Source organism: Malaclemys terrapin, chromosome 8 (genome assembly GCF_027887155.1).
Source record: "Malaclemys terrapin pileata isolate rMalTer1 chromosome 8, rMalTer1.hap1, whole genome shotgun sequence".
Lineage (NCBI taxonomy): Eukaryota > Metazoa > Chordata > Testudines > Emydidae > Malaclemys > Malaclemys terrapin.
The window spans coordinates 41,989,630-42,017,051 of NC_071512.1; the positions used below are offsets into that span (position 1 = coordinate 41,989,630).

The window sequence follows — 27,422 nt, forward strand, 5'->3', positions numbered from 1 at the left end:
TCCGTAGCAGTCTCTGCCTGCAGCCTGGCTCCTGCCCCGCCCCTTTCTCCAGCATGCTACGTTCCTCCCCCCCCCCCGATCAGCTGGATCAGCCTTGCCAGCAGGAGGGGGGAAGGGGGAGGAGGGAGCCGCTGCACACCGCTCCGGGGAGGAGGAGGCGAAGAAGAGGCGGAGTGAGGCCTCTCCCCCGCCCCTTTCCCCAGGGTGCTACGTTCCCCACCCCCCTGCCCCCGGCCGGTCAGCTGGATCAGCCTTGCCAGCAGGAGGGAAAACAAGGGAGGAGCGAGCCGCAGCACGCCGCTCCAGAGAGGAGGAGGAGGAGGAGAAGAGGCGGGGGTGAGGCGTTGGGGAAGGGGCTGGAATTGGGGCATACCCCTCCCGCCCCCTGTGTGAGCACCCCATGACCCCAGCCCACCTCCCCAGCCCCCTGCCCTCCCTAACCCCTGCACCCCACCACCCCCTGCTCCCCCTCACATACCCCGAGCCCCCTGCCCTGACTCCTGCACTCCCCTCACACCTCAGTACCCCCTTACACTCCCCCAGCCCCCTTCTCTGACCCCTACACCCACACCTCCCCAGTCCCCTGCCCTGACTCCTGCATCCCCCTCACACTTCCCTAGCCCCCTGCACCTCCTCTCACCCCCTCACACCTCCCCAGCCCTGACCCCGGCACCCCCCACACCTCCCCAGTCCCCTGCCCTGACTCCTGCATCCCCCTCACACTTCCCTAGCCCCCTGCACCTCCTCTCACCCCCTCACACCTCCCCAGCCCTGACCCCGGCACCCCCCACACCTCCCCAGTCCCCTGCCCTGACTCCTGCACCCCCCACATCCCCACCCCCATCCTGAGAACCAAAGAGGAGCTGCCCCAGGTAAGTGCTCCACACCCCAACCTCCTGCCCCAACCCTGAGCTCCCTCCCTCACCCTAGCTCCTGGCCAGACCCCGCACCCGAACATTTTTTTACAATATTTGGAAAGATCATTAAGTGGTCCGTCAAGCCCCTCCGTGGTTTTCAAGTGGTCTGTGGAAAAATAAATTAGACTACAAGAACAATCAAGGTACCTAACTTTATTTTCATTTACTTGCTATTACTTATGGGAGGAGGATGAAGAAAAAAAGAATGAAAAAGGGGGGCAACGGGGGATAAGAGAGGACGTTCTTTTTCTTGACTGGGTCCCAAGGAGGAGCTCCAAAAATGAAGCTGAGCACAGGGCTGAGGGGCCCCACTAACTCTAAATCCACCACTAGCTGTCACGTCACCTGGGCTGGGGATACTGTCAGGGCCGGTGTAACCACTAGGCAAACTAGACAACCGCCTAGGGCGCCAAGATTTGGGGGTGCCAAAAAGCGGTGCCCCCCAATTTTTTTTTTTTAATACTACAGTGGAGTCACATCTTACATGGGGGTCAGATTCTAAAGTCACCGCGTAAGAGGAAAATCGCGTATAGTGAAAATTACCATAAAGTACAGTATACACTAGAGGGGTCCTCAACCTATGCAAGTTGATCGGCACGCAAGCCGATTTTTTTTTTTAGTGGCAGGCTGCGGGTCCCGGCTGCCGCTGAGCCTGCTGCCGACCTGGGGTTCTGTTCACTCAGCTGGCAGCGGGCTGAGCAGGGCCAGCAGTGGGCTGGCTCCTGCCAGCTGGGTTCCCAGCCGCCAGCCCCACTCAGCCTGCTGGGGTCCCAGCCAGCTCCGCTCAGCCTCCTGCCGGCCTGGGTGAATGGTCTGGGGTTCCGTTCACCCAGGGTTCCGTCCGCCAGCCTGAGGTTCCGTTCACCCAGGCCAGCAGGAGGCTGCGCGGAGCCGGTGGCTGGGACCCCAGCTGGCAGCAGGCTGAGGTCCCAGCCGCCGGCCACACTCAGCCCGCTGCCCGTCTGGGGTTCTGACTGCCAGCCCCTTGCCAGTCGGGGTCCCGGCCACCGGCCCTGCTCAGCCTACTGCTGGCCTGGGGTTCCGTTCACCCAGGCCGGCAGGAGGCTGAATGGATCCGGCGGACGGGACCCCGGCTGGCAGCAGGCTGAGCAGGCTGAGTGGGGCCGGCGGCTGGGACCCCAGCTGGCAGGAGCCAGTGGATGGAACCCCAGACTGGCAGCGGGCTGAGCTGCTCAGCCCGCTGCCGGTCTGGGGTCCCGGCCGCCGGCCCTGCTCAGCCCACTGACAATCTGGGGTTCCGGCTGCCGGCCCCTTGCCAGTCAGGGTCTCGGCCACCGGCCCTGCTCAGCTTCCTGCCAGCCTGGGTGAACGACAGGAGGCTGAGCGGAGTCGCTGGCTGGGACCCCGGCTGGCAGCTGGGTGAACGGAACCCCAGGCCAGCAGCAGGCTCAGTGGTGGCCGGGACCTGCAGCCTGCCATTAAAAAAAAAAATCAGCTCGCGTGCCACCTTTGGCACGCTTGCCGTAGATTGAGGACCCCTGTTCTAGTGTAGACAGTGTATACTATATATACTGTAGTTTATGGTAATTTTCACTATACGCGATTTTCCTCTTACGTGCTGACCTTAGAACCTAACCCCCGTGTAAGATGTGACTCCACTGTATTCATTTTTGAAAATTTATAATAAGCGATGCTCTGGAGAGGAGTGTGGGGGGGCACAAGGTGGAAGTTTCGCCTAGGGTGCAAAATATCCTTGCACCGGCCCTGGATACTGTGTCAGCTGATCCCCATAGTCTCCAGCCTACCTGGGCAGTACAGCAGACATGGCCCTGCCCACTAGCTCCTCTCCACTCCCTAGCCCACCCACCATTTGTCCCCCCCCCCTCTTAAGGCTTAGCCCTCTTACTTTTAAAAATGATTGCTTGCCCCTTCCCCCCCTCAGGCTTTTCTGGCAGCCCTGTTGCCAGGTATCCAGTTTTAGACTGGAAACTCCAGTAGAAAACGGGACCTGAGCGTCCGGTTAGCAGTGCTGACTGGAAACTAAATGTCCGGTTATAGGAGTAACCACATTAGCCTCCGCTCCTCCCACTCTCAACACCTGCCCCAGAGGGCTGGAAGAGAACCTGTCCTGCTGCTGTGGGAGAAGGGGCAGCTCAGTGCAGAGAGAGACAAAGAGAATGGGCTAGAACCAGGTAGGTACCCGCTCCATGTGGGCAGGGGTGTGTGGGGGATCCTGTTTTCCCCCTCCCCAGCCCTGCTGTGCTTGCAGTTTACCCCTGACCCCTCCCCTTGCTCCTGCCCCACTGTCCTTTTACCCCCGGCCCCTTTTACAATTATTCCCCAGGGGGGCCCACAAATATGTTTGACGCCGGACCCACAAAAAGTTAATCCGGCCCTGCCTGGAGGGGGTGTATCTCCACGCACTGCCCCCGCCCCGAGCACTGACTCCACAGCTCCCATTGGCCAGGAACTGCAGCCAATGGGAGTTGCGGGGGGCGTGCCTGCGGGCAGCAGCACACAGAGACTCCCCAGGCCCTCGCCTAGGTGCCGTTGCCAGAAGGATGCATGGGTCGCTTTCAGGAGCTGCCCAATATTAAGTGCCTCACCCTCTCCCGCACCCCAACCCCAGGAAAGAGCAAGCTCCCCGCACCCAAACTCCCTCCCAGAGCCTGTACCCTCTATCCCCTCGCACACCCAAACTCCCTCCAAAAGCCTGCATCCTCCACCCCCTCGCACATCCAAACTCCCTCCCAGAGCTGGAACTCCTCACCGCCTCCCATACCCCAACCCCCTGCTCCCGCACAGAGCCCGCACCCCAAACCACCCCCCTCACCCAAACTCCCTCCCAGAGCCTGCACCCTACACTCACTCCTGCACCCCAATCCTCTTCCCCAGCCCAGAGCCCGCACCCAGTACCCAAACTCCCTCCAAAAGTCTTAGGCAACTGTGATCATTGTTGCAACCAAGGTCTGTAGTGACACCAAATCTTGTATAAAGGGGGTCAAATAAGGTGTCTAAGGTTATGGTTTGCTGGTTATGATTATGCTATCTGAATGCATGTATCATTTTTGTATATAAAGTTATAAGCATTGGCTCTATACTGTCTGTATTTCAAACTTATGCTATGCTTCTGGGTGACACCCCAGACAATTTGGTGTCAGCAATGCCTAGCCTGCTTGATGGCCCATTAAGGACCATCAGCTATACAACTGACCTTGTGAAAGAAGGCAAATACACCTTGTGACTCAGCAAGGCATGCAGGGACATGCCTATGGCCAGAACTCTGAGGTTTTTTCATGTCATGTGCTGGATAGCTTGTCTTTGGAACAAAGAAAGAAAGGCCACATGGCAAGAGACTATAAAAGGCTGCTGCAGCTCCTCCATCTGGTCTTCAATCCTGCTTCTTGCCTCTGGAGGGACTTTGGTACAAGCTGAAGCTCTGAACAAAGACTGAATGACCCATCCCAGCTGTGGATGTACTCCAGAGACTTGATTTGAGCCTGCAGTTTATTCCATCACTGTTACAAGCCTGAACCAAGAACTTTGCCATTACTGTATGTAATTGATTCCATTTAACCAATTCTAGCTCTCATCTATATCTTTTTCCTTTTATGAATAACCCTTTAGTTTTTAGATTCTAAAGGATTGGCAACAGCATGATTTGTGAGTAAGATCTGATTTGTATATTGACCTGGGTCTGGGGCTTGGTCCTTTGGGTTCGGGAGAACCTTTTTCCTTTTACTGGGGTACTTTTTCATAACCATTCATCCCCATAATGAATGTCACTGGTGGTGATACTGGGAAACTGCAGTGTCTAAGGGAATTGCTTGTGTGACTTGTGGTTAGCCAGTGGGGTAGAACTGAAGTCTTCTCTGTTTGGCTGGTTTGGTTTGCCTTGGTGTGCAAAGGAACCCCAGCCTTGGGCTGTAACTGCCCTGCTCTGAGCAATTTGTCCTGAATTGACACTCTCAGAAGTGTCCCACCAAAGGCAGCATTGTTACAGGCACCACCAAAAATTATACAGTACAGAGAGGGGCAGGAATCAGGCACTGGAGGGGTTGTGTGGGGAGCAGCGAGGGGCAGGAAGTAGGCGCTGGAGGGATTGTGTGGGGAACAGGGAGGGGCAGGAAGGAGGTGCTATAGGGGTTGCGTGGGGAGGGGCAGGAAGCAGGCACTGGAGGGGTTGTGTGGGGAGCAGAGAAGGGCAGAAAGTAGGCGCTGGAGGGGTTGTGTGGGGAGGGGCAGGAAGCAGGCACTGGAGGGGTTGTGTGGGGAGCAGAGAAGGGCAGAAAGTAGGCGCTGGAGGGGTTGCGTGGGGAGCTGGGTGGGGGTGGGAAGCCGGCACTGGAGGGGTTGTGCAGGGAGCCGCGTGGGGGTGGGAAGCCGGCGCTGGAGGGGTTGTGCGGGGAGCCGGGTCAGGGTTGGAGACCAACGCTGGAGATTCTCTGTGGGGCTGCAGTGTGAGCTGAGAGCAAGGCAGGGATGGGAGCAGCTGCGTGCAGAGCAGAGACAGAGCCGAGAGGGCCTGCAGCCAGACAGCTGAGTGAGAGGGGCTTGCAGGGGACTCTCCACAACACAGAGCCAGCAGCTGGCCTTAGAACCCCAGGATCCAGAAGGAAGCTAAAGCTCTAGGGGTCAGCCTAGCAAGGGGGCAGTCTCCTTTGCCTGGGGCTGAATCAATGGTATGTAGCCAGGGATGACTGCAGGCCTTTTGGGACAATTGGTCTATAACTTTTGCCTGCTTAGGAATTTACTATGGAAAGTAGGTAAAGTTATTTTCAATAAAGAATGTTCTAAATAGTGTGATACAGCATGGCCAGAGGACAGTAGGAGAGTGATAGAAAGGAGAGATATGTAAGCGCCAGGATGATAAGAGCCTTATTCCCTGTAGAGGGAAGAGAGGCTGCTACAGTTTAATTAAAGCACCTGAAGCCAATTAAGGCAAATAGAGCACCTGAAGCCAGTCACCTGATAAAAAAACCCCTGCTTCAATCAGACAGTTGGAGAAGTTGAAGCAGAGTGGTTTGGTGCTGGAGCAGAGAGCAGTTTGAAGGGAAGCAGAGGAGAGCTTGGAAAAGTGCTGTGGCAGGCCAGAAGACCAAGACCTTAGGTAAAGGGAAACCTGGCTTGTACAGAGTGTAAGGGGACTGTTGCCCCCTTACTAACACTCAGTGGGGGTGTTCTGGTTGGCTACCTCCCAGCACTAAAAGGGGAAGGGTCGATGGCAAATCAGGGGCCTGAGACTGACAGTCCCCAGGTACAATGGGGAGAGGCCAATGCTCCAGATCAGCCTGATTGACAGGGCGGGCAGGCTAATCAGGGAGCCAGGAAGCCAGAGGGGGTCCTGTCCTCCGTGTGAACTGGAATGGCCTGAGTCAGACAGAGCGGGGCTGAGCTAAGGAGAGAGCAGGGGCCCGAGCTAAGCTGCTGGAAGCAGAGCTGCAGCCCCAAAGCCAGAGCACAGCCCAGAGAGAGCAGACCTGCCCTGGGAGCAGAGCTGTAGCAACCAGAGCCAGAGGGGCCAGACAAGCAGCCAGGAAGCAGGTCAGAGCTGGGAGCAGAGTCACAGAAGCAGCCTGCAGAGCAGAGCTGTCCTGGGGGCAGAGCTGCAGCAACCAGAGCCAGAGAGGCCAGAGAAGCAGCCCAGGGAGCTGAAGGCAGAGCAGCAGCAGCAGCCGTGCTGAGGCAGAGTGGAGCTGGAGCCAGGGCTGGAGCAGTCCGGAGCTGGGGCTGCGGCAGTCCGGAGCCGTGTGCAGTCCGAGTGCGGTGAGCAGCTGGGGAGAGTGAGGGGGACCCTGGGCAGTGGGCCCAGCACAGGGAGATGCCTCAGCCAAGAGGCCTTGCAGGCCAGACTTGCAGGGGGATCATAACCCCGACTGGGCGGGGGCGACACTGGGAAGAAGGGTCCTGCCACCTAGAGCCTGAGAGCGTGTGGCCACCACCAGAGCAAGTGTCCAACCCACAGCGTCCCTGCAGCACAGACAGGGCCTGAGAAGCAGGCCTGGGACCTACAAGGAACAGACTGAACTGCCCTGACGTTCCAGAGACACTGTAATGTTCCCTGCCACAGAGCAGGGTGATGTGTTTTCCTTTAACCTTTCCCATTTTTCCTTATTCTTTTTTAAAATTAATTGTTAATTAACAACTTGTATTTGCTTTAAATTGTATGAAATGATCAGTGGGTCAGGGAGGTGCCCAGTGCAGAGAGAGTACCCCGGAGTGGGGACACCCTAGCCCCTGTCCTGGGTGACCACAGCAGGGTTGGGGGTCGAGCCCCCCAGGAATCCTGGGCCCAGCCTTGTCGGGGTTTACGAGGACACTGCCAAACAGGAGAGTGGAAGGGGAGTCCTCAAGGGCAGGGAGGCCTCTGGGTAAAGCAAGTGGGAGCGAGGACTCGGATCCTTTCGCTAGCCCACTTCACTGGGGTAGTGCAGAAGCCAGGCAAGTTCCCCACAATAGCGGGCTCATTCCCCCGCTTACAAGAGCAGAGGGACTACACAGACACAAAGGATTGGGAGAAACCTTGCCCAAGCAGAGAGAGGGCAGGAAGTCCCACAAGCTGAAGGGCTGGAGAGGGAAGTAGCCCAGGGGAAGGAGTTGCTAGTTCAAGTGGTTAGCCATTATCCCTAGGGCCCCTGGGCTAGGACCTGGAGTAGAGGGTGGGCCTGGGTCCTCCCTCTCCACTCCCCTTCTCTGGGATACTAGTGGGACAGTTAATACACCAGATCAGGGGTGAGAAATGGTGCCCTGAACACCCCCACAAGCAGAGAAAGCATGGGACCCATCATAGTAGTGCCGACAATTTGCCACAACAAGTGCAAGAGAACCAGACAGAGAGACTGCATTAGTCTGATGCAAAAGGCCATGTTGATATAAGCCAAGGACAGAAAAAGTTATGCTTGTTAAAAACACCAAAATTGGTGTGTCTGATATTAGGCCTAATTGGTGGACAAAATAACGAGGGGATGGGCTGTTCCACCCGCCACTCCCTTCGGGGCAAAAACCAGAGAGAGGTTACTGGAGCGAGCTTCACCATTGTGGCAGCCACCCCCTCCATCTCCTGGGCCTGGCCCTTCTTTGTGCTAATCCTGAGAGGTGTCCTGACCAGGCCAGAGAGGGACCCAGATGACATCACCATCTCCACCAGCTGTGGCTGAATCCCAGCTGCCACCTGGATTAAGTGGGATCAGACTGTAATAGCAGTGCCAGCCACTCTCAGCTAACTGCTTCTCTCTTCCCCAAAAGGACAGTTCCTACCATCTTGGATCCCATCTAAGAGACACTCCAACAAGGAGCTTTTCCTTCTAAAGCTCTCTCCAGCTAAAGGGAAAGGGACAAGGCCAATTGTTACAATGAAAGCCTGACTTAATACTCTACATTGCAAATGCTTTGCCTGGTTCTACTTCTGTCCTTTCTCTGTAAGAAGAGGTTTAAAGGCTGTGCAGTGGAGTGTTCGCCATGGCACTGAGCAGGCTGAGGGCTCTGTATCCCAACTCAGACCTGGTTTAACGCTGGAGAGGGACTGATGTGCAGTAACACCTTTGGCCCATATATTCCATCTCAATTATACACCAGGCCTAGTAGTCTAATGGTTGCTCTGGCTGGAGCAGCCGCTAGCACCAACTGTGCAGGAAGTGCTGTTGTAACTAGAGGAGCCCCGACGAGAAATGCCATGGGCTGATCCTGGGGGAGGCATCTGCAAGTTCCCTGATTGCCTATCCTAAAGGATGAGACTGAAGAAACCCCAGGCACAAGAGGGCCTGAACCCTCAGCTGGGTGTCCCCAGGGCCAAGCCACGAATTCTACTGTTTTATCTTGAATTGTAACAGCTGAAGCCATGGCACCCAGGGTGTTTTCAACCCTTCCCTTTCCTACCAGCCCTAGTAAAATACCCACTCCCCTCAGTCATGGCTCTGGGTGTTTACTGGGCCTAGCAGCTGAAGCACCTTCAGCGCATGCCTCCGAGTCATGGTGCCCATGGCACTGCCAAGTGCCTTACGGGTCTGATCCCAGAGCTCTGAGCAGCTGTGCCAGTTACAAGGGTGAGTGGGAGAACAGCTCTGCAGGGAAGAGAAGGGAGGGATGGAGCCAGCCCGTCCATGCTAACCCATTTCAGACCGGCAGGAACCAGCTGGAGGCTGTTTGGTGCTCATGATAAAATCAGATATGTATGCCAATGAGGCCTCATCAGCTCCTCTCCAGTGGACCCACTCTGAGCAGAGGTCGAGCATGCAATGAGTCATGGAAGTGGAACCCTGCTGTCCTCAGGTCAGAGCTCAGGCTCACAGGCAGGGGAAGCCTGCAGTGCTACCTGTCTTGCTCTATGACAGTAAGTCTCCAGAGCCACCAAGCCTGCTCCTCTCCCTAGGGCCTAAAGCCACAGTGGAATGTGTAGCTGCTGGTGACTCCTTCCCTGCCTGTAAGGGGGACACTGCATGGCCGAGTGGGGACTGACCCACACGGAGAGGCCTGAGCTTGAGATGCAAAGGTCAAGGAACCCAAGCCTGGACAAGATGTGCCCCACAAGGCCATGCCTGGTGTGTGGAGGCAGAGGGGGGGGGGCTCTGTGGGGAAGCAGCTGTTCTGCCCTGCCACCTACAGGCACCAGAATAACAAGGGGATGCAACTCCCATCACATATTGCCATGTGAGGAGGCCTAAGTCCACCAACTTGCAACCCTGATCAGAGTTAACCCTGCAGCTCTAGTACATTTCTCCCTCAACACCTTTCGCCAGTCCTACTGCTGAGCACTGCCTGCACCAGTGACACTGAGTGCTCTTGAACTGGAACGGGGCTCCTGGGACTTCCATGTGTAGCCAGGAGAAGGCAGCTGGCCTTACCTCAATGTGGGTGTACACAGCTGCAGCATCCCTCTGCAGGGAGCTCCGGATGTCAGGGAGGCTGTTGGAGATACTCCTGGAACAGTTTTCCTTGTCCCTTGTGTTTGGCTCACTCCAAATTGCATCCACGTTCCCTGTTGCATCCATGTTCTTTCTGGTGAGGTTTCTGGATACTTCCTAGGAAATTGAGAGAGAGAAAGAGAGAGCTGTGATTTTACTGCCACCGGCACTTTCCAAATTCAGGCCCTTGGTCACAACGTGCTTGGAGCTTGCATTATTGCTAGCCTGAATGGCACACCTTGACAGTTAGAAATGCCTTCACTAGACAGAGATCTGCTGCCTAATTATTCTTCCGGACCCCTTTCTGGGGCGAGAAGAGGGGACTTCCTATTGTTCTTAATTAGCGGCCACATAGAGAGAACAAGAAGCCCTAGACAAAACAAGCCACTTTCATCTCCAGTCTCTCTGAGAGACCACTCCCTTGGGCAGCGGGTACCATAGGCTGGGGAGGCTATGCCTCCCCAAACAGCCAGGCGTGGTCCCACCCATTCTCCGCCCCCAGGGCTCCTGCTTTCGCTCTGCGGCCTGGCTCCAGGGGCTGGTAGGGCCACCCTGCCTAGGTTCCCTCCCAGTGCTCCAGGACTGGGGGTGCTAGCCTGGGGCAAGGTCCAGTGGGAGAAGCGGGTGGAAGGGGCGGGGCTAGGGGCTAGCCTCCCCCAGCCAGTGGTTCACGCACCACCCATGACCACTCCCCTTTCTGGAACTTTTAATACAGCACAGACACATCTAGTGCTAAAGCATATCATTATAGGCAGGCCTCTGACCCATCCTGCAGCACCACCGGGCCGGGTGATGCTCTACAGAGAGAGACTGAGACTTGCCCTCAAAGTGCCCTTTGACTTAGTGCAGTGGTTTTCAACCTTTTTTCATTTCCGGACCCCTAAGAAATTTTGAATGGAGGTGCTTTGGAAATCTTAGATATAGTCTGTGGACCTGCAGGGGTCCGTGGACCTCAGGTGGAAAACCATTGTTTTAGGGGAAAAGGCCCTGGGCTGGGAGCCAGGAGGCCATAAGTTCTAAAGTCTGTTCTTCCAGTGTGCACATCGCTACCCACTTCAAGCCCTTACTACCAAGCATGGCCATAGACCAGGGGTAGGCAACCTTTCAGAAGTGGTGTGCCTAGTCTTCATTTATTCACTTTAATTTAAGGTTTCGCGTGCCGGTAGTACATTTTAATGTTTTTTAGAAGGTCTCGCTCTATAAGTCTATATTATATAACTAAACTATTATATGTAAAGTAAACAAGGTTTTCAAAATGTTTAAGAAGCTTAATTTAAAATTACATTAAAATGCTGATCTTACACCGCCAGTCTGCTCAGCCCACTGCCAGCCTGGGGTTCTGTTCACCTAGGCCAGCAGCGGGCTGAGCGGGGCCTTCGGCCGGGACGCCGGCTGGCAAGGGGCTGGCAGCTGGGCCCCCAGACCTGGGGGGGAGGTTCAGGGGTCAGGGCAGAGGGCTGGGTGTGTGTGTGGGGGGGGTGCAGAGCAGAAGGCTGGGTGTGGGGGGGAGTTCCGAGGTCAGGGCAGAAGGCTGGGGTGCTTGGCTCATGGGGATGCTCCCAGCCCCCTGCCCTGAGCGGCTTATGGCAGGGGGCTGGAAGGGATATGCCCTGTTCCACCCGCTTCCCCATGGTCCCATCCCTACCTCTTCTCTGCCTGCTCTACAGAGGGCAGGGGGGCTGAGTGGGGCTGGGGGTCGGGACCACAGCAGGCAGCACATGCCACTCAAAATCGGCTTGTGTGCCGTAGGTTGCCAACCCCTGCCATAGACTCCAGGTCAGTGGCAAGTATTATTTCCCCTATTGACTGAGCACAAGGTCGCTGCAGGGAGCAGAATCCCATTCTCTAATATGGCAGACCAAGTCTCATTCGCTTAGGTACAATGTCTTGCAGAATGAACATGCCAGATCTAAGATGGCTATCCTGACTGTAACCACAGCTCTAACCACTGGACAACACTCCCTCTCCCCAAGTCAGAACACAACCCAGAACTCCTGATCTCTAACATCCCACTGCTATCTAGCAGACAGCTGTGTCATGATTGTGTCACGTCCTCCACTAGTGGCTAGGCCACACACAGGATAACACACTCCTTTGGCTCAAATGGCACAGGTCTGTGTTGAGGAGCTGAAGGTCCCTGGCCTGAGCCCTGTTGCCCCATGGTGGGGTCCCTGTGGTTACATGTGATAGAAGTGGATTCAATGCCACTTTCATCTCCCTGCATTGTACAGTCTATGGGTAAAATCCTGCATTCATACCGTAAGTCCCTACTCAGGCAAAACGCTCACTGAAATCAATGGAGGTTCTGTAAACCCTGCCTGGCATTTTGCCCTGTGCACACTGACAACAGTGGCTTCCTGCTGACACTTTGCACACACTGATGTGCATGTGTACAACCAATGTTTCCTTAGGTTAACTTTGGAGTTTGACACAGCACTGCCTCTCAGGTCCGGTGCCAGGCAGACATGGAGCTCCCAGCTCTGACGATGCTGGATACACAGCAGTCCTTCCACTGCTCTGAAGCCCCTTATGAGTACTGCTATTTTTGATCTCTGTGTGAGTTCCTTCAAATTGCCAAGTTTGTTGACTAAAACTCCAAGATTGTACTAGATTGCCTTGATGCTATGACTGTCATGCACCTGCTCTGCCTCTTCCATGCCTCTGTCACCATACATGCTCCCATACGCAGAAGGACCTGGGGCACAGATCCTGCCAAAGAACTGAACTGCTTCATTGTCTAATTACATTTTATCAGCTATGAAACTGGCAGAAAACAGGACACATCATCCTCCACTGCCCAGAACACAGACTGGTGGATCTTGGGCCCTAGTTCCTGGATCACTGGTAACTCGCTCCCAGGGCGGGTCATTCAGCAGGAATTTTTGATGTGCACAGAACACAGACAGGATTGGTTCCCATATGGTTACAGAACTGCAGTAAAGTGGAACAATTTTCAGCTTGTGTGATTGAAGGATATCTGGATGCATGTTATAATACTGTCCTCCATAAATGAGGAAAAGTTGAGGTGCCTTTATTATTCTTTTGTTCCATTCTTTGTTTCTATGGGGAATTTGCCAATGCACTATCACTGTCTTCCTTTTAAACAAATAAAACTTAAAAAAATAAAAAGCAATAGCTGTTGAAAATAGCAATTCCAGTCCTAATAACCACTGGGAAGCATTTCTTGCTCAATTTATTCTACTTTTTCTACAGCAAGTTACAGTGGATCCGTATATTTGATTTGGGAGAAATGAAGTAACAGCTGCCCAAATTGAGCTTGAGCACTCCCAGATTTGAACACCCTCAAAATTCAGAAGGCAGGTGCTAGATTCCCTCTCTGAATATTAGCTAAATCTGGAAAAGAAAGGTCAATTTCTGCTTCCATGGCTCAGAAATCGAAATCCTCCTACGTGCCTGGTACTGTATCTAAAGCTGTCCAGGTCCAGAGCCTCCCCTCCCTTACTTTTTATTTTAAATTCTAGTGGTATCCACGTACCTCCCTTGCTAGGCTTCAGATAGAGAGGTGCACTGTCCATTTAGTCCACCCAATTTTTTCTTTGTGGGAGAGCCCAGGGCTGGGGTAGCAGGAGGTGCGGGTGGGGGCCAGAGCTGGGGCAGCAGGGGGTGTGGGCGGGGTAGAGTCCAGGGCTGGGGCAACACAAGGGTGTGGGGGGAGCCCAGGGCTGGGGTGGGGGGCAGCAAAAAAACCTAGAGCTGGCTCTGTCCCTACCACTCACAGCAAGCTGCAGGTTTCAGTTCCATACTCCTTCTCCCTCCCTTTCCTGTTACTAGCGGCCAAGGGAATGCTGGGAAATGCAGTTCTTTCCCTGCTCCAGGACTGGCTCTATAGGCAGGGAGCTAACCAAGGAACTACAGCTCCCAGGGCCCCCTGTTGATTCTCAGCTCCCATGCTGGATTCTTGCGCCCCTGCAAATGTGCCGCCCCAAGCAACTGCTTGCTTTGCTGGTGCCTAGAGCCGTCCCTGGGCAGAAGGATCTATAATGACCACCCAGTCTCACCTCCCGCTGTGACATAGTGGGAATTTTCTGTAATATGTTTAATGAATGATGTGTATGGTGTGACCTACTTGATACGCACGTGCGACTTGACTAGGGATTGCTAGTGGGTGCAAAAGGGTTACATGCTCCCTGGGCAGAGCAGGAGACATGAAGTGTGCATGTCTCAGATCTGTTAGGGATGGTATAAATGGGTCAAGAAAGGTTTGGCTGAAACAGACCAAAATCAATGGAGGATCCAGAAAGACAACGGGACTGTACAACTGGACTATACAACTGACCCCTGCCAATTGAAAACTGGTAGCTGAATCATGTGAACTCATGTGAACATTAGTAGGAGCACTGCCAGCTGATCGAGGGAAGTGATTATTCCCCTCTGTTCAGCACTGGTGAGGCCACATCTGGAGTATTGTGTCCAGTTTTGGTCCCCCCACTACAGAAGGGATGTGGACAAATTGGAGAGAGCCCACCGGAGGGCAATGAAAATGATCATGACTTACAAGGAGAGGCTGAGGGAACTGGGCTTGTTTAGTCCTCACAAGAGAAGAGTGAGGGGGGGATTTGATAGCAGCTTTCAACTATCTGAAGAGGGATTCCAAAGAGGAGGAAGCTTGGCTGTTCTCAGTGGTGGAAGATGACAGAACAAGAAGCAATGGTCTCAAGTTGCAATGGGGGAGGTCTAGGTTGGATATTAGGAAACACTATTTCACTAGGAGGGTGGTGAAGCACTGGAATGAGTCACCTAGGCAGGTGGAAGAATCTCCATCCTTAAAGGTTTTTAAGGCCTGGCTTGACAAAGCCCTGGCTGGGATGAGTTAGTTGGTGTTGGTCCTGCTTTGAGCAGGCGGTTGGACTAGATGACCTCCTGAGGTCTCTTCCAACCCTAATATTCTATGATTCTATGAACTCAGCATGAGTCTGCAGGAGGATGAGACTGGACCAAAGGGTGTCAGATATCTGGGATAAACATTGGCTTTTGGAGAGACTCAGCAGCTCTCACTTAGGACTGACAAAGAAACAGACGGAGAGGGACAGACATGGATTCCACAGCAGCCTAGCTGAGTAGAGCACTAGCTTGAGCAGGATGGACTGTGTCTTAACGGTTGCGTCTCTCTGCTAACACGAGGACTCTCTGAGGTTATATCCAGTTGACTAATAAAAATGACTCTGTGTTTGAAAAGGCTTCCGGGTGTCACCACAAATACTTGCTGAGGTGCATGGGTCCCTGAACAGTTTACACATCTCTGACCAGGAGTGTAGCTCAGTGGGACTCGCTGGGCAGCACTCCTAGTGTGAAACGAGTGCTTGAGCCCAGAGGCTCAGTCCTGCCATGGTTGAGGCTGCGTGGCCTGTGTCTAAGGAAGAGTTGGACCCCTTGTGGGGGTCTGGTACACTGAAGGGGTTCCTCCAGGGACTGTTAAGGTGAGGCATAGCACAGATCCTGTGGATCCAGGACACCCACACATAACCCATGCCAGAGTATCTCATCCAATGATTCATGCACCGAGCCCAAAAGCTAGTGATTAAACTAGTCTGGGTCAGAGTTGTAGAAAGAGCCATCCAAACTTGATTTAAATCACCATCAAGTGATGAACAAGCCCCAGACTGGTAATCCATTGCCATGGTTAATTATCCCCCCTGTTAAAAGTTTACACCTTATTTCCTTTTTGAAATTGGCTGGCTTCAGTGCCCAGCCATTGGAATTTATTATGCCTTTGGCTGCTAGAATAAAAAGCCTTCTGATATCAGGTATCTCCTCTGTGTGTTGATACTTACAGATCATAAGCAAGTCACCTCTTGACCTTCTCTTTGTTACTTCTTTAGTAAGAGCTCCTCACAGCAGGACTGAAAGGCCGGTTCCAGTCCTGGATTCATTTTTGGAGCCCTTCTTTGAACTTTCAATTTTTCAAAATCCTTTTTGAAGTGTGGACCCCAGAAATGGACACAGGATCCAGAAATGGTCTCACACCTCCACATTTATTTAATGTAACCTTCTTGCTCTTACTTGCTAGCTGTTTGCTTATATGTCTAAGTACCATGTTAGCCTTTCTTGCTGCAACATCACCCTGGGAGCCTGCATTCAGTTGGTTATTTAATTATTAGATTTATCAAACTGCTGAAGGGAGCCTGTCCATGCTACGTCCTAGCTGTCAAATCCCACTCCCCCCTGCAATTTCTCACCTTTGCAATCCCTGCTCCTCATAAGTTTTCACATTCCTGGGATAGACGGTGGGCCTTGCAAAGCATCTTGTAGATCCAAACTGCGGCTACTTCAGATCAGGGAGGTGTGGGCCTTCCCAGAGAACACACTGCCAGAATCCCACTTGTCCCTACCAACAGGACTCCAGCTCAAGCACTTCTGCTGTTTCCAGCTGTGGACATACAGCTCAGAGTGAGGTGGTTCTCAACTAGGCAACCTTTTTAGGCACTGTGAGTTCATGTTCAGCTGATTTCCATCATGCCCCCTATGTCCTTCCCAGGACACAGTCCCTCGTTCTGTAGGTATGGCCTGAATTCTTTGTCTCTGGATGTATGTATGACCTTGCATTTGGCTGTATTAAAACACATGTTTGACTGCACACACCCAACAAAGCAATCCAGTTCACTGTGTATCTGTGACTTGGACTCATCATTATTCACCAACTCCAACAAGCTTTCTGTCAGCAGCAAATCTTACCAGCAGCAATTTAATGCTTTCTTGTTTATATAGTGAGTTTTTCAGCAGAATGTTGTGTGGTACTAAGTCAAATGCCCAATAGAAGCCAAACTATATTATGTCAGCAGAGTTTCCATTTTTAAACAAGACCTGTGATCTTGTCAAAGCATGATATCAAGTTTATTTGACAAGACCCATTTGATTGGTATTAATGGTAAAGAGCTAAAAGGTGGAAATGTAAAGACCTGTATCAGCTGTTCCATTATTTTGCCCAGGATAAATGTCATACTGGTTGGTATGAGTGACATTAACAGACTGGGGTGTGCGTGCCCTTGGAGAAGGCATTCAGCTGGAAAGTACTGCAATGACAGGGATGCATTTTGGATGGTGTGGGCAGCTGGCTTGTGGTGTGTGCACAATGGTATCATGCAGCTGTTAGGGGGACCTGGAGGGGGCAAGGGATGTACATTGGCATGGAGGGGCAGTGTACACCAGGGGATCAGCAGCACAGTAAGCAGACATGATAACAATTACAGAGGCAACTCTCTACAGGACCAGCCTTTGGTCAGTGACATACAGCAGGTACCAAGGTATACCTAACTCTCAGTACACGGAACAGTAATAACTATAAATACTTTTCAAATTGCTATATAAATGCTAACACTGCAGTGGCTTCTAGGGCTTCTGGGGCAGGAAGGTCCTTGGATGCCTTTTCAAAACTTATGAGCAAAGCTCTCAGTTCCTTATCTGGGGTTTTCCTTTAAAAGGATATTCCCCTCTGCAAGCATAGCTGTTCGAGGTCTTTTGTCTGAAACCCATCATATGACATATAAACTCTCAATATCAAGTTTAAACTTTTAACAGCACTGGGTTATGATTGATAAAGCCAACTGACCCATGGCATGTAAATCCCGCCACGACTACTCCAGTGTTAGGCTGTCTGCAGTGGCTCATGAACGTGGGTGCCAACGTCAGGGCAGACTGTCACAAACCAGGGCACAAACCCCAAAGTGGTTGTGTGTTCTATACTTATATTTCACCAACCGAGTATCAAGTGTGAACTCAAGTACTGTAATAGCCTTAACATAGAGTCACAGACAGGACCCTCTTCTTTGTTACTTGTCTGTCCAAAATGGAACACTCATCCTTGACTGGAGTTCCTAACTGCTATCGAAATACAATTAATAAACCCAGATAATACCTTGCTGTTCTATAGTGCTTTTCATCCAGAAAGATCCTACAGCATTTTACAACCTATGGGCTCAATTCTGCCACCTTTGTTCACCTTGGGTACAACCTTATTACACACACAGGCCCAGTTAAAGCAATGGGAAAGCCAGTAGAATAAGGTATTATTCAGGATGGGTAAGAGTGGCAGTGTCAAGGCTGCTTCCCCACTTTGAACTTTAGGGTACAAATGTGGGGGCCTGCATGAAACTTCTAAGCTTAACTACCAGCTTAGATCTGGTCCGCTGCCACCACTCCCAAAGTGCTAATTCCCTTCCTGGATAGCCTTGAGAGACTCTTCACCGATTCCCTGGTGAATACAGATCCAAACCCGTTGGATCTTAAAACAAGGAGAAATTAACCATCCCCCTCCTTTCTCCCACCAACTCCTGGTGGATCAAGATCCAAACCCCTTGGATCTAAAAACAAGGAAAAATCAATCAGGTTCTTAAAAAGAAGGCTTTTAATTAAAGAAAAAGGTAAAAATCATCTCTGTAAAATCAGGATGGAAAATAACTTTACAGGGTAATCAAACTTAAAGAGCCCAGAGGAATCCCTTCTAGCCTTCGGTTCAAAGTTACAGCAAACAGAGATAAACACTCTAGCAAAAAGGTACATTTACAAGTTGAGAAAACAAAGATAAAAACTAACATGCCTTGCCTGGCTGTTTACTTACAAGTTTGAAATATGAGAGACTTGTTCAGAAAGATTTGGAGAGCCTGGATTGATGTCTGGTCCCTCTCAATCCCAAGAGCGAATAACCACCAAAACAAAGAGCACAAACAAAAGCCTTCCCCCCACCAAGATTTGAAAGTATCTTGTCCCCTTATTGGTCCTTTGGGTCAGGTGTCAGCCAGGTTACCTGAGCTTCTTAACCCTTTACAGGTAAAAGGATTTTGGAGTCTCTGGCCAGGAGGGATTCCCTGTATAGTTATCACAGGCAGAATACCCTTAGTGCCTTTTTTTACATGCCAGCTGCAGAATCAGACAGAATGTGGGCCTAACTACACACACACACACTCCTAGAATGAAGGTTGCTAGTGTGTATTTTCTATTATCAACATAATCATAAAGCTCCAGGAACTTGCCAAGAAATCTCAAGGCTGGATACTCTTGAAAGGGACCTCGGGTCACATGTCCTCCACCAAAATTTAACACCCACAGACTCTTCACCACCAAAACAAATTTCCTTCCCCTTCCCACTTACAGCCATCTACAATGAACATATCTAACTCCTCTAAGACCACACCCAACTGCACAGGACTAACTCTGACTTCATGGAAGCTGAGACATTTTGCAGTCAGACACACTCTCACTGTTGCAACCTAAAGAGTCAGCCATTGCTGAGTCCATGACACCATAACTGAGTGGGCTGGATCAGGAGGTTCAGGCTCTGTGTGTGTAGGTTCTGCAAAGATTTTTTTGGGGTTCCTCCCTCCAGAGAAGATCATCCTGTAAACTACCATCCAGGGTAAGCAATGTCCAAGTTAAGTCCAAAGTAGACTATGAAGCACTACAAAGGGATCTCATAAAACTGGGTGACTGGGCAACAAAATGGCAGATGAAATTCAATGTTGCTAAACACAAAGTAATGCACATTGGAAAACATAATCCCAACTATATATACAAAATGATGGGGTGTAAATTAGCTGTAACCACTCAAGAACAAGATCTTGGAGTCATTGTGGATAGTTCTCTGAAAACATTCACTCAATGTGCAGCGGCAGTCAAAAAAGTGAACAGAATATTGGGAATCATTAAGAAAGGGATAAATAATAAGACAGAAAATATTATATTGCTGCTATATAAATCCAAGCTATGCTCACCTCTTGAATACTGCATGCAGATGTGGTTGACCCATCTCAAAATAGATATATTGGAATTCAAAAAGGTATAGAAAAGGGCAACAAAAATGATTAGGAGCATGGAACGGCTGCCATATGAGGAGAGATTAATAAGACTGGGACTTTTCAGCTTGGAAAAGAGACGACTAAGGGGGGATATGATAGAGGTCTATAAAATCATGACTGGTGTGGAGAAAGTAAACAAGGAAGTGTTATTTACTCCTTCTCATAACACAAGAACTAGGAGTCACCAAATGAAATTAATAGGCAGCAGATTTAAAACAAAGAAAAGGCAGTATTTCTTCACACAACGCACAGTCAACCTGTGGAACTCTTTGCCAGAGGCTAGGACTATAACAGGGTTCAAAAAAGAACTAGATAAATTCATGGAGGATAGATCCATCAATGGCTATTAGCCAGGATGGGCAGGGATGGTGTCCCTAGCTTCTGGTTGCCAGAAGCTGGGAATGGGCAACAGGGGTTGGATCACTTGATGATTACCTGTTCTGTTCATTCCCTCTGGGGCACCTGGCATAGGGCCTCTGTCGGAAGACAGGATACTGGGCTAGATGGACCTTTGGTCTGACCCAGTATGGCCGTTCTTATGTTCTTCGAAGAGACCCGAGATTCAAATTCTGTTAAATTCTTCTGAATTTCAGTTAGTGACATGGCCAGTACAATTTCTTCTCCTGCAAAAGAGCAGCCTGAAACCACTGCCACTACTTGCTTATTTTGAGAAATTGTGTTAAATGATATACCACAGGTCACTGCAACACACAGAGTGATCAAACAAGCCACCAGCTGGAACCACCTCTTTCTATACCAACAATAGGGCAGCCAGTCAAGACAAAGAAGGTACTTAATTAAAAGTGTGGTGCCACCTATTGTTGGAAAAGAAGTTTGCAAGTAATTAATAGTTAACTTTATCATTACAAAAAAAGCTTTAACCTCTCATTTATTTACATTTTCCTGCACAGCCTCTGCTGTACTTCCCTCTGAAGCCATCAGTTCATGAGACCAGTACCTTGGTACACACATTCATTAGTACATGAGAGCTTCAAAAGGAAATATTTGTGTTTTCCTTGTTAAAAGATTACCTCACTCTCTGACCTGGACTTCTGTATAGTTCTGCTGTAACCTGTTTAAAAGCTACTGCATCCGACCAAGAAGTGGATGTGCTTCCGTGATGAGTTGTCTTCCCTGTATGTGCTGTGCAAATTTCTCTACTCTGATTCACAGTGCAGATGTCTATTGTGTATGTTGCACTGGTTGTATTGACGTCAGTGAAAATTCCAGGTACAGAATGAGTGCAGAGCAGAAAATAGGCATATGCATTGTGGTCAGAGAAGAGAATTTTTCCCATAGTGTGCACAGCAGTTTGTACATTTGCCAAGTACTTTGGGGTCTTTGGATGAAAGGTGCTATGTACATTTCTGTTAGTATTATATGGGGAGATGATACTTTTTTTTTCAGTTGATTAACTATCCTGGTGTTTCTAACTGTATGATCTGGGGGGTGAGAAGGTGTAGGGAGTTGGGAATTCTGAGACAAATTCAGCAGGGTTGCATGGATGTAACAGAGAGGAATTTGGTCATATAATTTCCCCCAAACTAAATTAACTCCATACACCTCTTGGGCCAAATTCTGAATTCAGATTTACTCCAGGGGAAACTGACAGCAGAATCTGGCCTTTTGTATCTACTCATAGACTTTAAAGTCAGAAAGGACCAATATGATGGTCTAGTCTGACCTCCTGTACAACGCAGGCTGCAGAATTTCAACCACCCACTCCCGCAACCAACCCCTAACCTACGTCTGAGCCACTGAAGTCCTCAAATCGTGGTTTAAAGACTTCGAGGTGCAGAGAATCCTCCAGCAAGAGATCCGTGCCCCACGCTGCAGAGGAAGGTGAAAACCCCCCATGGCCTCTGCCAATCTGCCCTGGAGTAAAATTCCTTCCTGACCCCAAATATGGCGATCAGCTAAATCCTGAGCATGTGGGCAACACTCACCAGCCAGACACCCAGGAAAGAATTCTCTGTAGATCCCACCCTAAGGGAGTGATGGATTCCTCTCCTAGGGCAAAGTTCTGCTCCATCTATCCACATGTAGATCATGTTCCAATATTCTGTTCTCCCAGCAACAGATTCATAGATATCGGGAAAGCAGAACGTGGAGTGGTGATGTGAGAGCACAATTCTGCCCTTTCAGTCAAGCCATTTCTGCCTTTTTAAATACTGACTATTCAGCAGGAAACTCATATGACCCATCTAGAGAATAAGTCAAACCAGATTAAGAGGAAGGGATCTCAAATAGAAATAGAAACATCCATATCCCTTACCCTCCTTTGTAGATCACCATATGTGGTCAGTTCAGTAACCCAAGATATCATATTCACATGCACCATTTTCAAATGCCTCTTTTTTGACCTCTTGGTTGAGTTGTGCAGTGTTCTCCCAAAATGCTTTGCATGTGGAATTTTGGCTTTGTGAATCCACTGCATCTGGCTCATATTTGAAGTCTATTGGGATGGGTCTGCATTTAAAAGAATGTGGAATTAATCTCCCAGACACAGAGGGAGGGGAAAAGCTCCAGTATTTGAGCTGACAACCTGATGCTACACAAAGCTAAATGCAGTTTAGCAAATTGCAAGGCACAATTTATTGGCCAAAACAATATTACACTGCATGAAAGAGAAAATGATTTACTGGGAAATCTACTTTAAAAAGAAATTAAATTAAAGATTTTAGCTTATCTTTTAAGATAAGAGTGAAAATCCTAGGTGGTGTACTCTGAATTCAAGACATAATGTACCTCCATTGCCATTATTTGACCCTCTCAGGCACTAGTAATAGAGACTAGCATGCCCTACCAGATACCCCTTCCTTACCCCCAGCACATCTCAGCCACTTCCTGGATTTTGTGGGAAGCAAGAGTTCCTAATAAAAGGCAATTAGAAATAATAAAAATAAACCATTTTGGCAAAACACCATCCCAAGGAAACTACAAAACCAGAGAGGGCATGCCAGCTCAGTGACATCCTCCCAGAGCAGGATGATTCTCACGCTCTCAGATGGCCTGGATCAACAGTGTTAGAGCCACAGCACAGACCTTAATCCTTTGAGGTAAGAGTTGTAACCCAAAGGGTGACACACACTTTCCCAGTGGGTTACACAACCAGTTGTTAACCAGCAGAAGACTGTTGTGAATCAGGATTCTATTCCTGGGTTTGGAGGGGTGTGGGGGCTAGTGGTTACTGACAACACTGCCAAGTGGATGGATTAGGTACATTGATTCTAAGAGGCCATGTGGCTGGTGGGATGAGCTTTAGACCTGTCACATTAAAGACTTGGGTTCTACTGCCAGCTCTGCTGGGAGTAACCTTGTGTAGCCCCATCTGTCAACTCGAGAGAATGATGCTTGCTTCTTAGGGTAGCACAGAATTACGAACACCAGATAGCAGAAGCACTTAGAGCAGAGCCTCTCTTGGCTCCTCCAATCCCAGCACATCTTTCCTTAGGCCCAGGGCTGCTGTTTAGCCTGTGTACCATCCACTGCCAAGGAGGCGGCCCTGTGGGGAAGGAGGTGAGAGCATGCTCACTGAAGATGGCATGTTCCAAGATTTCAGCAGCAAGTTTCTAACAAGCTCTACTGAGCATATACAAATGTTGATTTTTCAGAGGCTTTTAACTCTGCCAAGTGTGAGTGGATTTTCCTGAGGACAGCAAAAGGCATCTCTCTGATCCAGGGTTATGTCCCTGTCAAATTTCCTGTGACAAAGTGTAAAGACATTAGAGCTCTTCAAAGAAACAGTTGTAAGAATTTATGTTGGGCAAAATTACCAATTTTTCTCTTTCTTGGAAACAGCTGAACCATTTTTGCTGAACCTTACTAAGAGAATTGAGGCTGAAGCAAAGAGTAAGTATCGAAAATTTTACCCCCAATAGTTGAAATCTGCAAAAGTAACAAGCTACTGAAAAGAGGGGCTTACAATGGAAAATGTTAAGCAGTCTTAACTATAGGTTAAGCTGTCCAGAAGTAAGGTGAAGATTTAATCACAGGTATTTTTAGTAAAAATCATGGACAGTGTGAAGGGTTTGGTCACAGAGACCCCCTTGGGACTGTCACCTGACGTGCTGGAATTACCTCTGAGCCCACTTTCCCTGCCAGCTTGGGACTTCCAGAACCCCGCCTTGTTGAGCCAGACATGCTAGCCTGCTGCAACACAGACCCAGGGTCTGGGCCATGCCCCCAAAGCTGCAGACTTAACTGAAAACGGTTTAGCAGGTTACCTGCCTCCAGCACCCAGACACCCAGTTCCCAATGGGATCCAGACCCAAAATAAATCTGTTTTACTCTGTATAAAGCTTATACAGGGTAAACTCATAAATTGTCCGCCCTCTATAACATTGATAGAGAGATATGCACAACTGTTTGCTCCCCCAGGTATTAATCACTTATTCTGGGTTTACTAATAAATAAAAGTGATTTTATTAAGTATAAAAAGTAGGATTTAAGTGGTTTCCAGTAATAACAGAAAATAACATAGTCACCAAGCAAAATAAAACAAAAACACGCAAGTCTAAGCCTAATACATAAAGAAACTGATTAATCAGTTAAAGAAACAGGTAATATCTCACCCTCAGAGATGTTCCAATAAGTTTCTTTCACAGACTTAACTCCTTCCTAGTCTAGGCCCAATCCTTTCCCCTAGTACAGTTCTTGTTAGTTCCAGCAGTTATCTTAGGTGGAAAACAGGGGGTTTCTCATGACTGGCAGCCCCCTCTGTCCTGCTCCTTTTATAGTTTTGGCACAAGGCGGGAATCTTTTGTCTCTCTGGGTCCCCACTCCTCTTTCTAAATGGAAAAGTACCAGATTTAAGATGGATTTCATTATCAGGTGACATGGTCACGTGTCCCTGTGAGACCTCATTCTTCATTACCCATGGAATGGCCCACACTACACAGGAAGGCTTGCAGGTAAATAAACCATTTACAACCAATTGTCCTAGTCAATGAGAGCCATCAAGATTCTAAACCACCATTAATGGCCCACACTTTGCATAATTACAATAGGACCTCAGAGTTATACTTCATATTTCTAACTTCAGATACAAGAATGATATATGCACGCAAATAGGATGAACGCACTCAGTAGATTATAAGCTTTGTAATGATATCTTACAAGAGACCTTTTGCATAAAGCATATTCCAGTTACATTATATTCACATTCATAAGCATATTTTCATAAAGCATATGGAGTGCAACGTCACGTCCTCCTCCTGAACTTACAGCCAGAGACTTGGACACCGTCCATGGTGGAGGCAGTACATTTAAAATTCCGGTTCAGCTCTGGTCATACCCCCATCCAGCACTATTAAACACTATAATGCTATTCATAGGGGTTCTTGCAAAGTTCTGGGTTCCTGGTCCCCAGGTACCCGAAAACTTGTTGGGGTGTAGCATTGCTAACAGAATGCAGATAGCAATATCTGTTAAAGTGTAGGTTTCTTGGCATTTAGCCACCAATGCCATGAGGTGGTGTGCCTCAGTTTCCCCTTCCACACAGCAGTGTACGCCTGTTATGCTTTTGCTGCTGTGCCAAGCTTCCAGCCTGTTTACAAGTATAAGATGAAAAACAACCCGCTTGTGGGACTGTCTTGTTACCATCCCTAGCATGAACAAAAGTTTTTTCCAGAGATCTGGTATGTTACACATCTTCAAAGAGTTTACCATTAGTATTAACTCCTTTGTCTTGACCCATAGGTGAAGTAGCCAAAGAGACAAAATAACCAGCAAATCTATGGCGGACATGCTCTGTTCACACAGTTTAGCTCGTTCAGTGTCCATTGCATTTTCCAATCCCTTTGTGTACCATAGTAGGGGTTTTGACACAGAGTCTCCTGTCTCTTTGGTGAAGGCTCTCAATTCAGGTATGTGTTTGGGGTTTTGGGAAGGAAAGGGTGCACTGAAACCATGCCTGCCCTTGGCCCTTCCATCTGGAATCTCTTTCTGTTGGGCCCCACCAGCTTGTGAAGCTTCCCAAATGCAAAGTTTTTCCTTTTCCTGCCTTGAAGAGAAAATGTTAGTTTCTACAAGCATAGCAGGAACAACATCTTTTAATGCAGTGCTTTGGATTGGTAAGATCCCCTCAGTCACCCCATTCTCTGTTCCCAAAAGGTCAGCTGGGTGGACTCTTTCCTCCAGGAGATTTGACCATCAGTCTTCCCTTAATACCTGATCCACAGGTGAGGAGTCTGGCATTTCAGATGCCTTCCTACAAAAGGTGGACAGACCCTCCTGTCCACCCTCACCTTCCATATGGACTTCCCTCTCTGGGTTCCCCGCAAGGCAGACACCCCTGTGTCCTCCAAAAGAGAAGGTGACCCTGATCCAGCTGTGGGCTCAAAACTACCACCTATGACAGACCCTTCACTGGCCAGCAAAATCCCCCCCTCCGCCCTTTCACTCAGGTTCGGCTTGCTTCCAGCTACAGAGCCCTTGGGGTCTGTTCCCACTGCAGTGGTTGTCAGGACCCCAACTTCATTTCCGGGATACATGTCCCTGTGCACCCTAAGGCAGGGCCTGTCCCGTGCTGACCTGCAACTTCCTGGCAGTCAGCAGCTGGGAAGGCCCCCCTGTTACCAGGTGGAACATCCCTCTCCCCAAGGGAGATGATCACGGGACAGGAGCTGGCTCTATCCACCCCCTCCCGCAGGGACCAGTCTTGAGCCCCAGGTCTCAACCATCCCTGCCCCCAACGGTACATTTTCCCCTGCTACAGAGGAATTAGACACTCTCCCATTTCCCCAGCAGCCCCTGTGACTTCACCCTCCCCTCTGAGGCTTTTAGCACAAGATTCCTTCTTGCTGCCAACAACCTTGGGACAGATTCTGCCACATCAAAACAATCATTCCCCAGTAGAAACAGTGCAAAATTATGTGTCACCGCTGCAACAGTTAGTTCAGCCTGCAAATCACCAGTTTCCTTGTGTACCTTAGCTAAAGATGCAAGGACTTTGTAACCTTCCACCAATTCTAATTCTGCCATTTTTCTTGGTAACAAATCCTTCTCATGGATCAGGTCCCTCCTGACCACAGAAATCTCTGCACCGGTATCCCTCCAACCTTGGAGCACTTTGCCATTAAGCTTAACAGCATGCATATGCTCACTGCTTGTTTGTGTAGAAGCAACCTTTACAAATCCTGTGTGGAAAGTGGCAGTAACCTGGGATAACCCTGTGCTCTGAAAAGCAGCAGCTTCATGTGTTATCTGGAGCCTGTTCCCACTCAGCCCAGGACATTTATTCCTCAGGTGCTTAGTGGAATTACAATGATAGCATCTTCTGGGCTCCTCTGCTTGTATAGGAGACTTGGGACGAGTAACAGGGAAATGGGGAGGTGAACGCCCAGCCTCCTTTTTCCCAGGAGTAAAATGGTGATTCTGTTTTCCACCAACCCTGTACCACTCTGCCAGTGGTTTATGTTTAATTGCAGCTGATTTACCCACTGCATCCATCTTTTTGTCCCACAAATCCTGTTTTATATCGTCACTGAACATATTCAGGAACTGTTCCTGAACAACCAAATCACACATTTCTTCAAAGCTTGTAATGCCTTTTCCCCTCACCCACTTGTCTAACAAATCTCTCATTTCATTTACATAAGCCACATTACTCAATCCAGTTCCCCTTTTAAGGGTCCTGAATTTAACCCTGTAGCTTTCAGGTATAATCTGAAACTGTTTCAAAACCAGTTCCTTAAATATACCATAGTTTGAAGCATCAGTAATAGGCATCTTATTGAATATGTCCAGAGCTCTCCCACTCAATTTTGCAACGAAAGTAGTCATCTTTTGATCCTCAGGAATTGCATGGAGAGTGCACAGTCTCTCAAAGGTGA

The 27,422-nt window shown here is 49.6% G+C and overlaps 1 protein-coding gene across 1 annotated transcript in view; it reads right to left on the reverse strand.

Moving 5' to 3' along the window:
• The window catches only part of OLFML2B (olfactomedin like 2B), a 108,234-nt gene that overhangs the window by 33,051 nt on the left and 47,761 nt on the right, over positions 1-27,422 (reverse strand). The window contains exon 4 of the mRNA XM_054037042.1: positions 9,719-9,895. Within this exon, the coding sequence (XP_053893017.1) occupies positions 9,719-9,895 (177 nt within the window). The remainder of the gene's footprint in view (positions 1-9,718; positions 9,896-27,422) is intronic.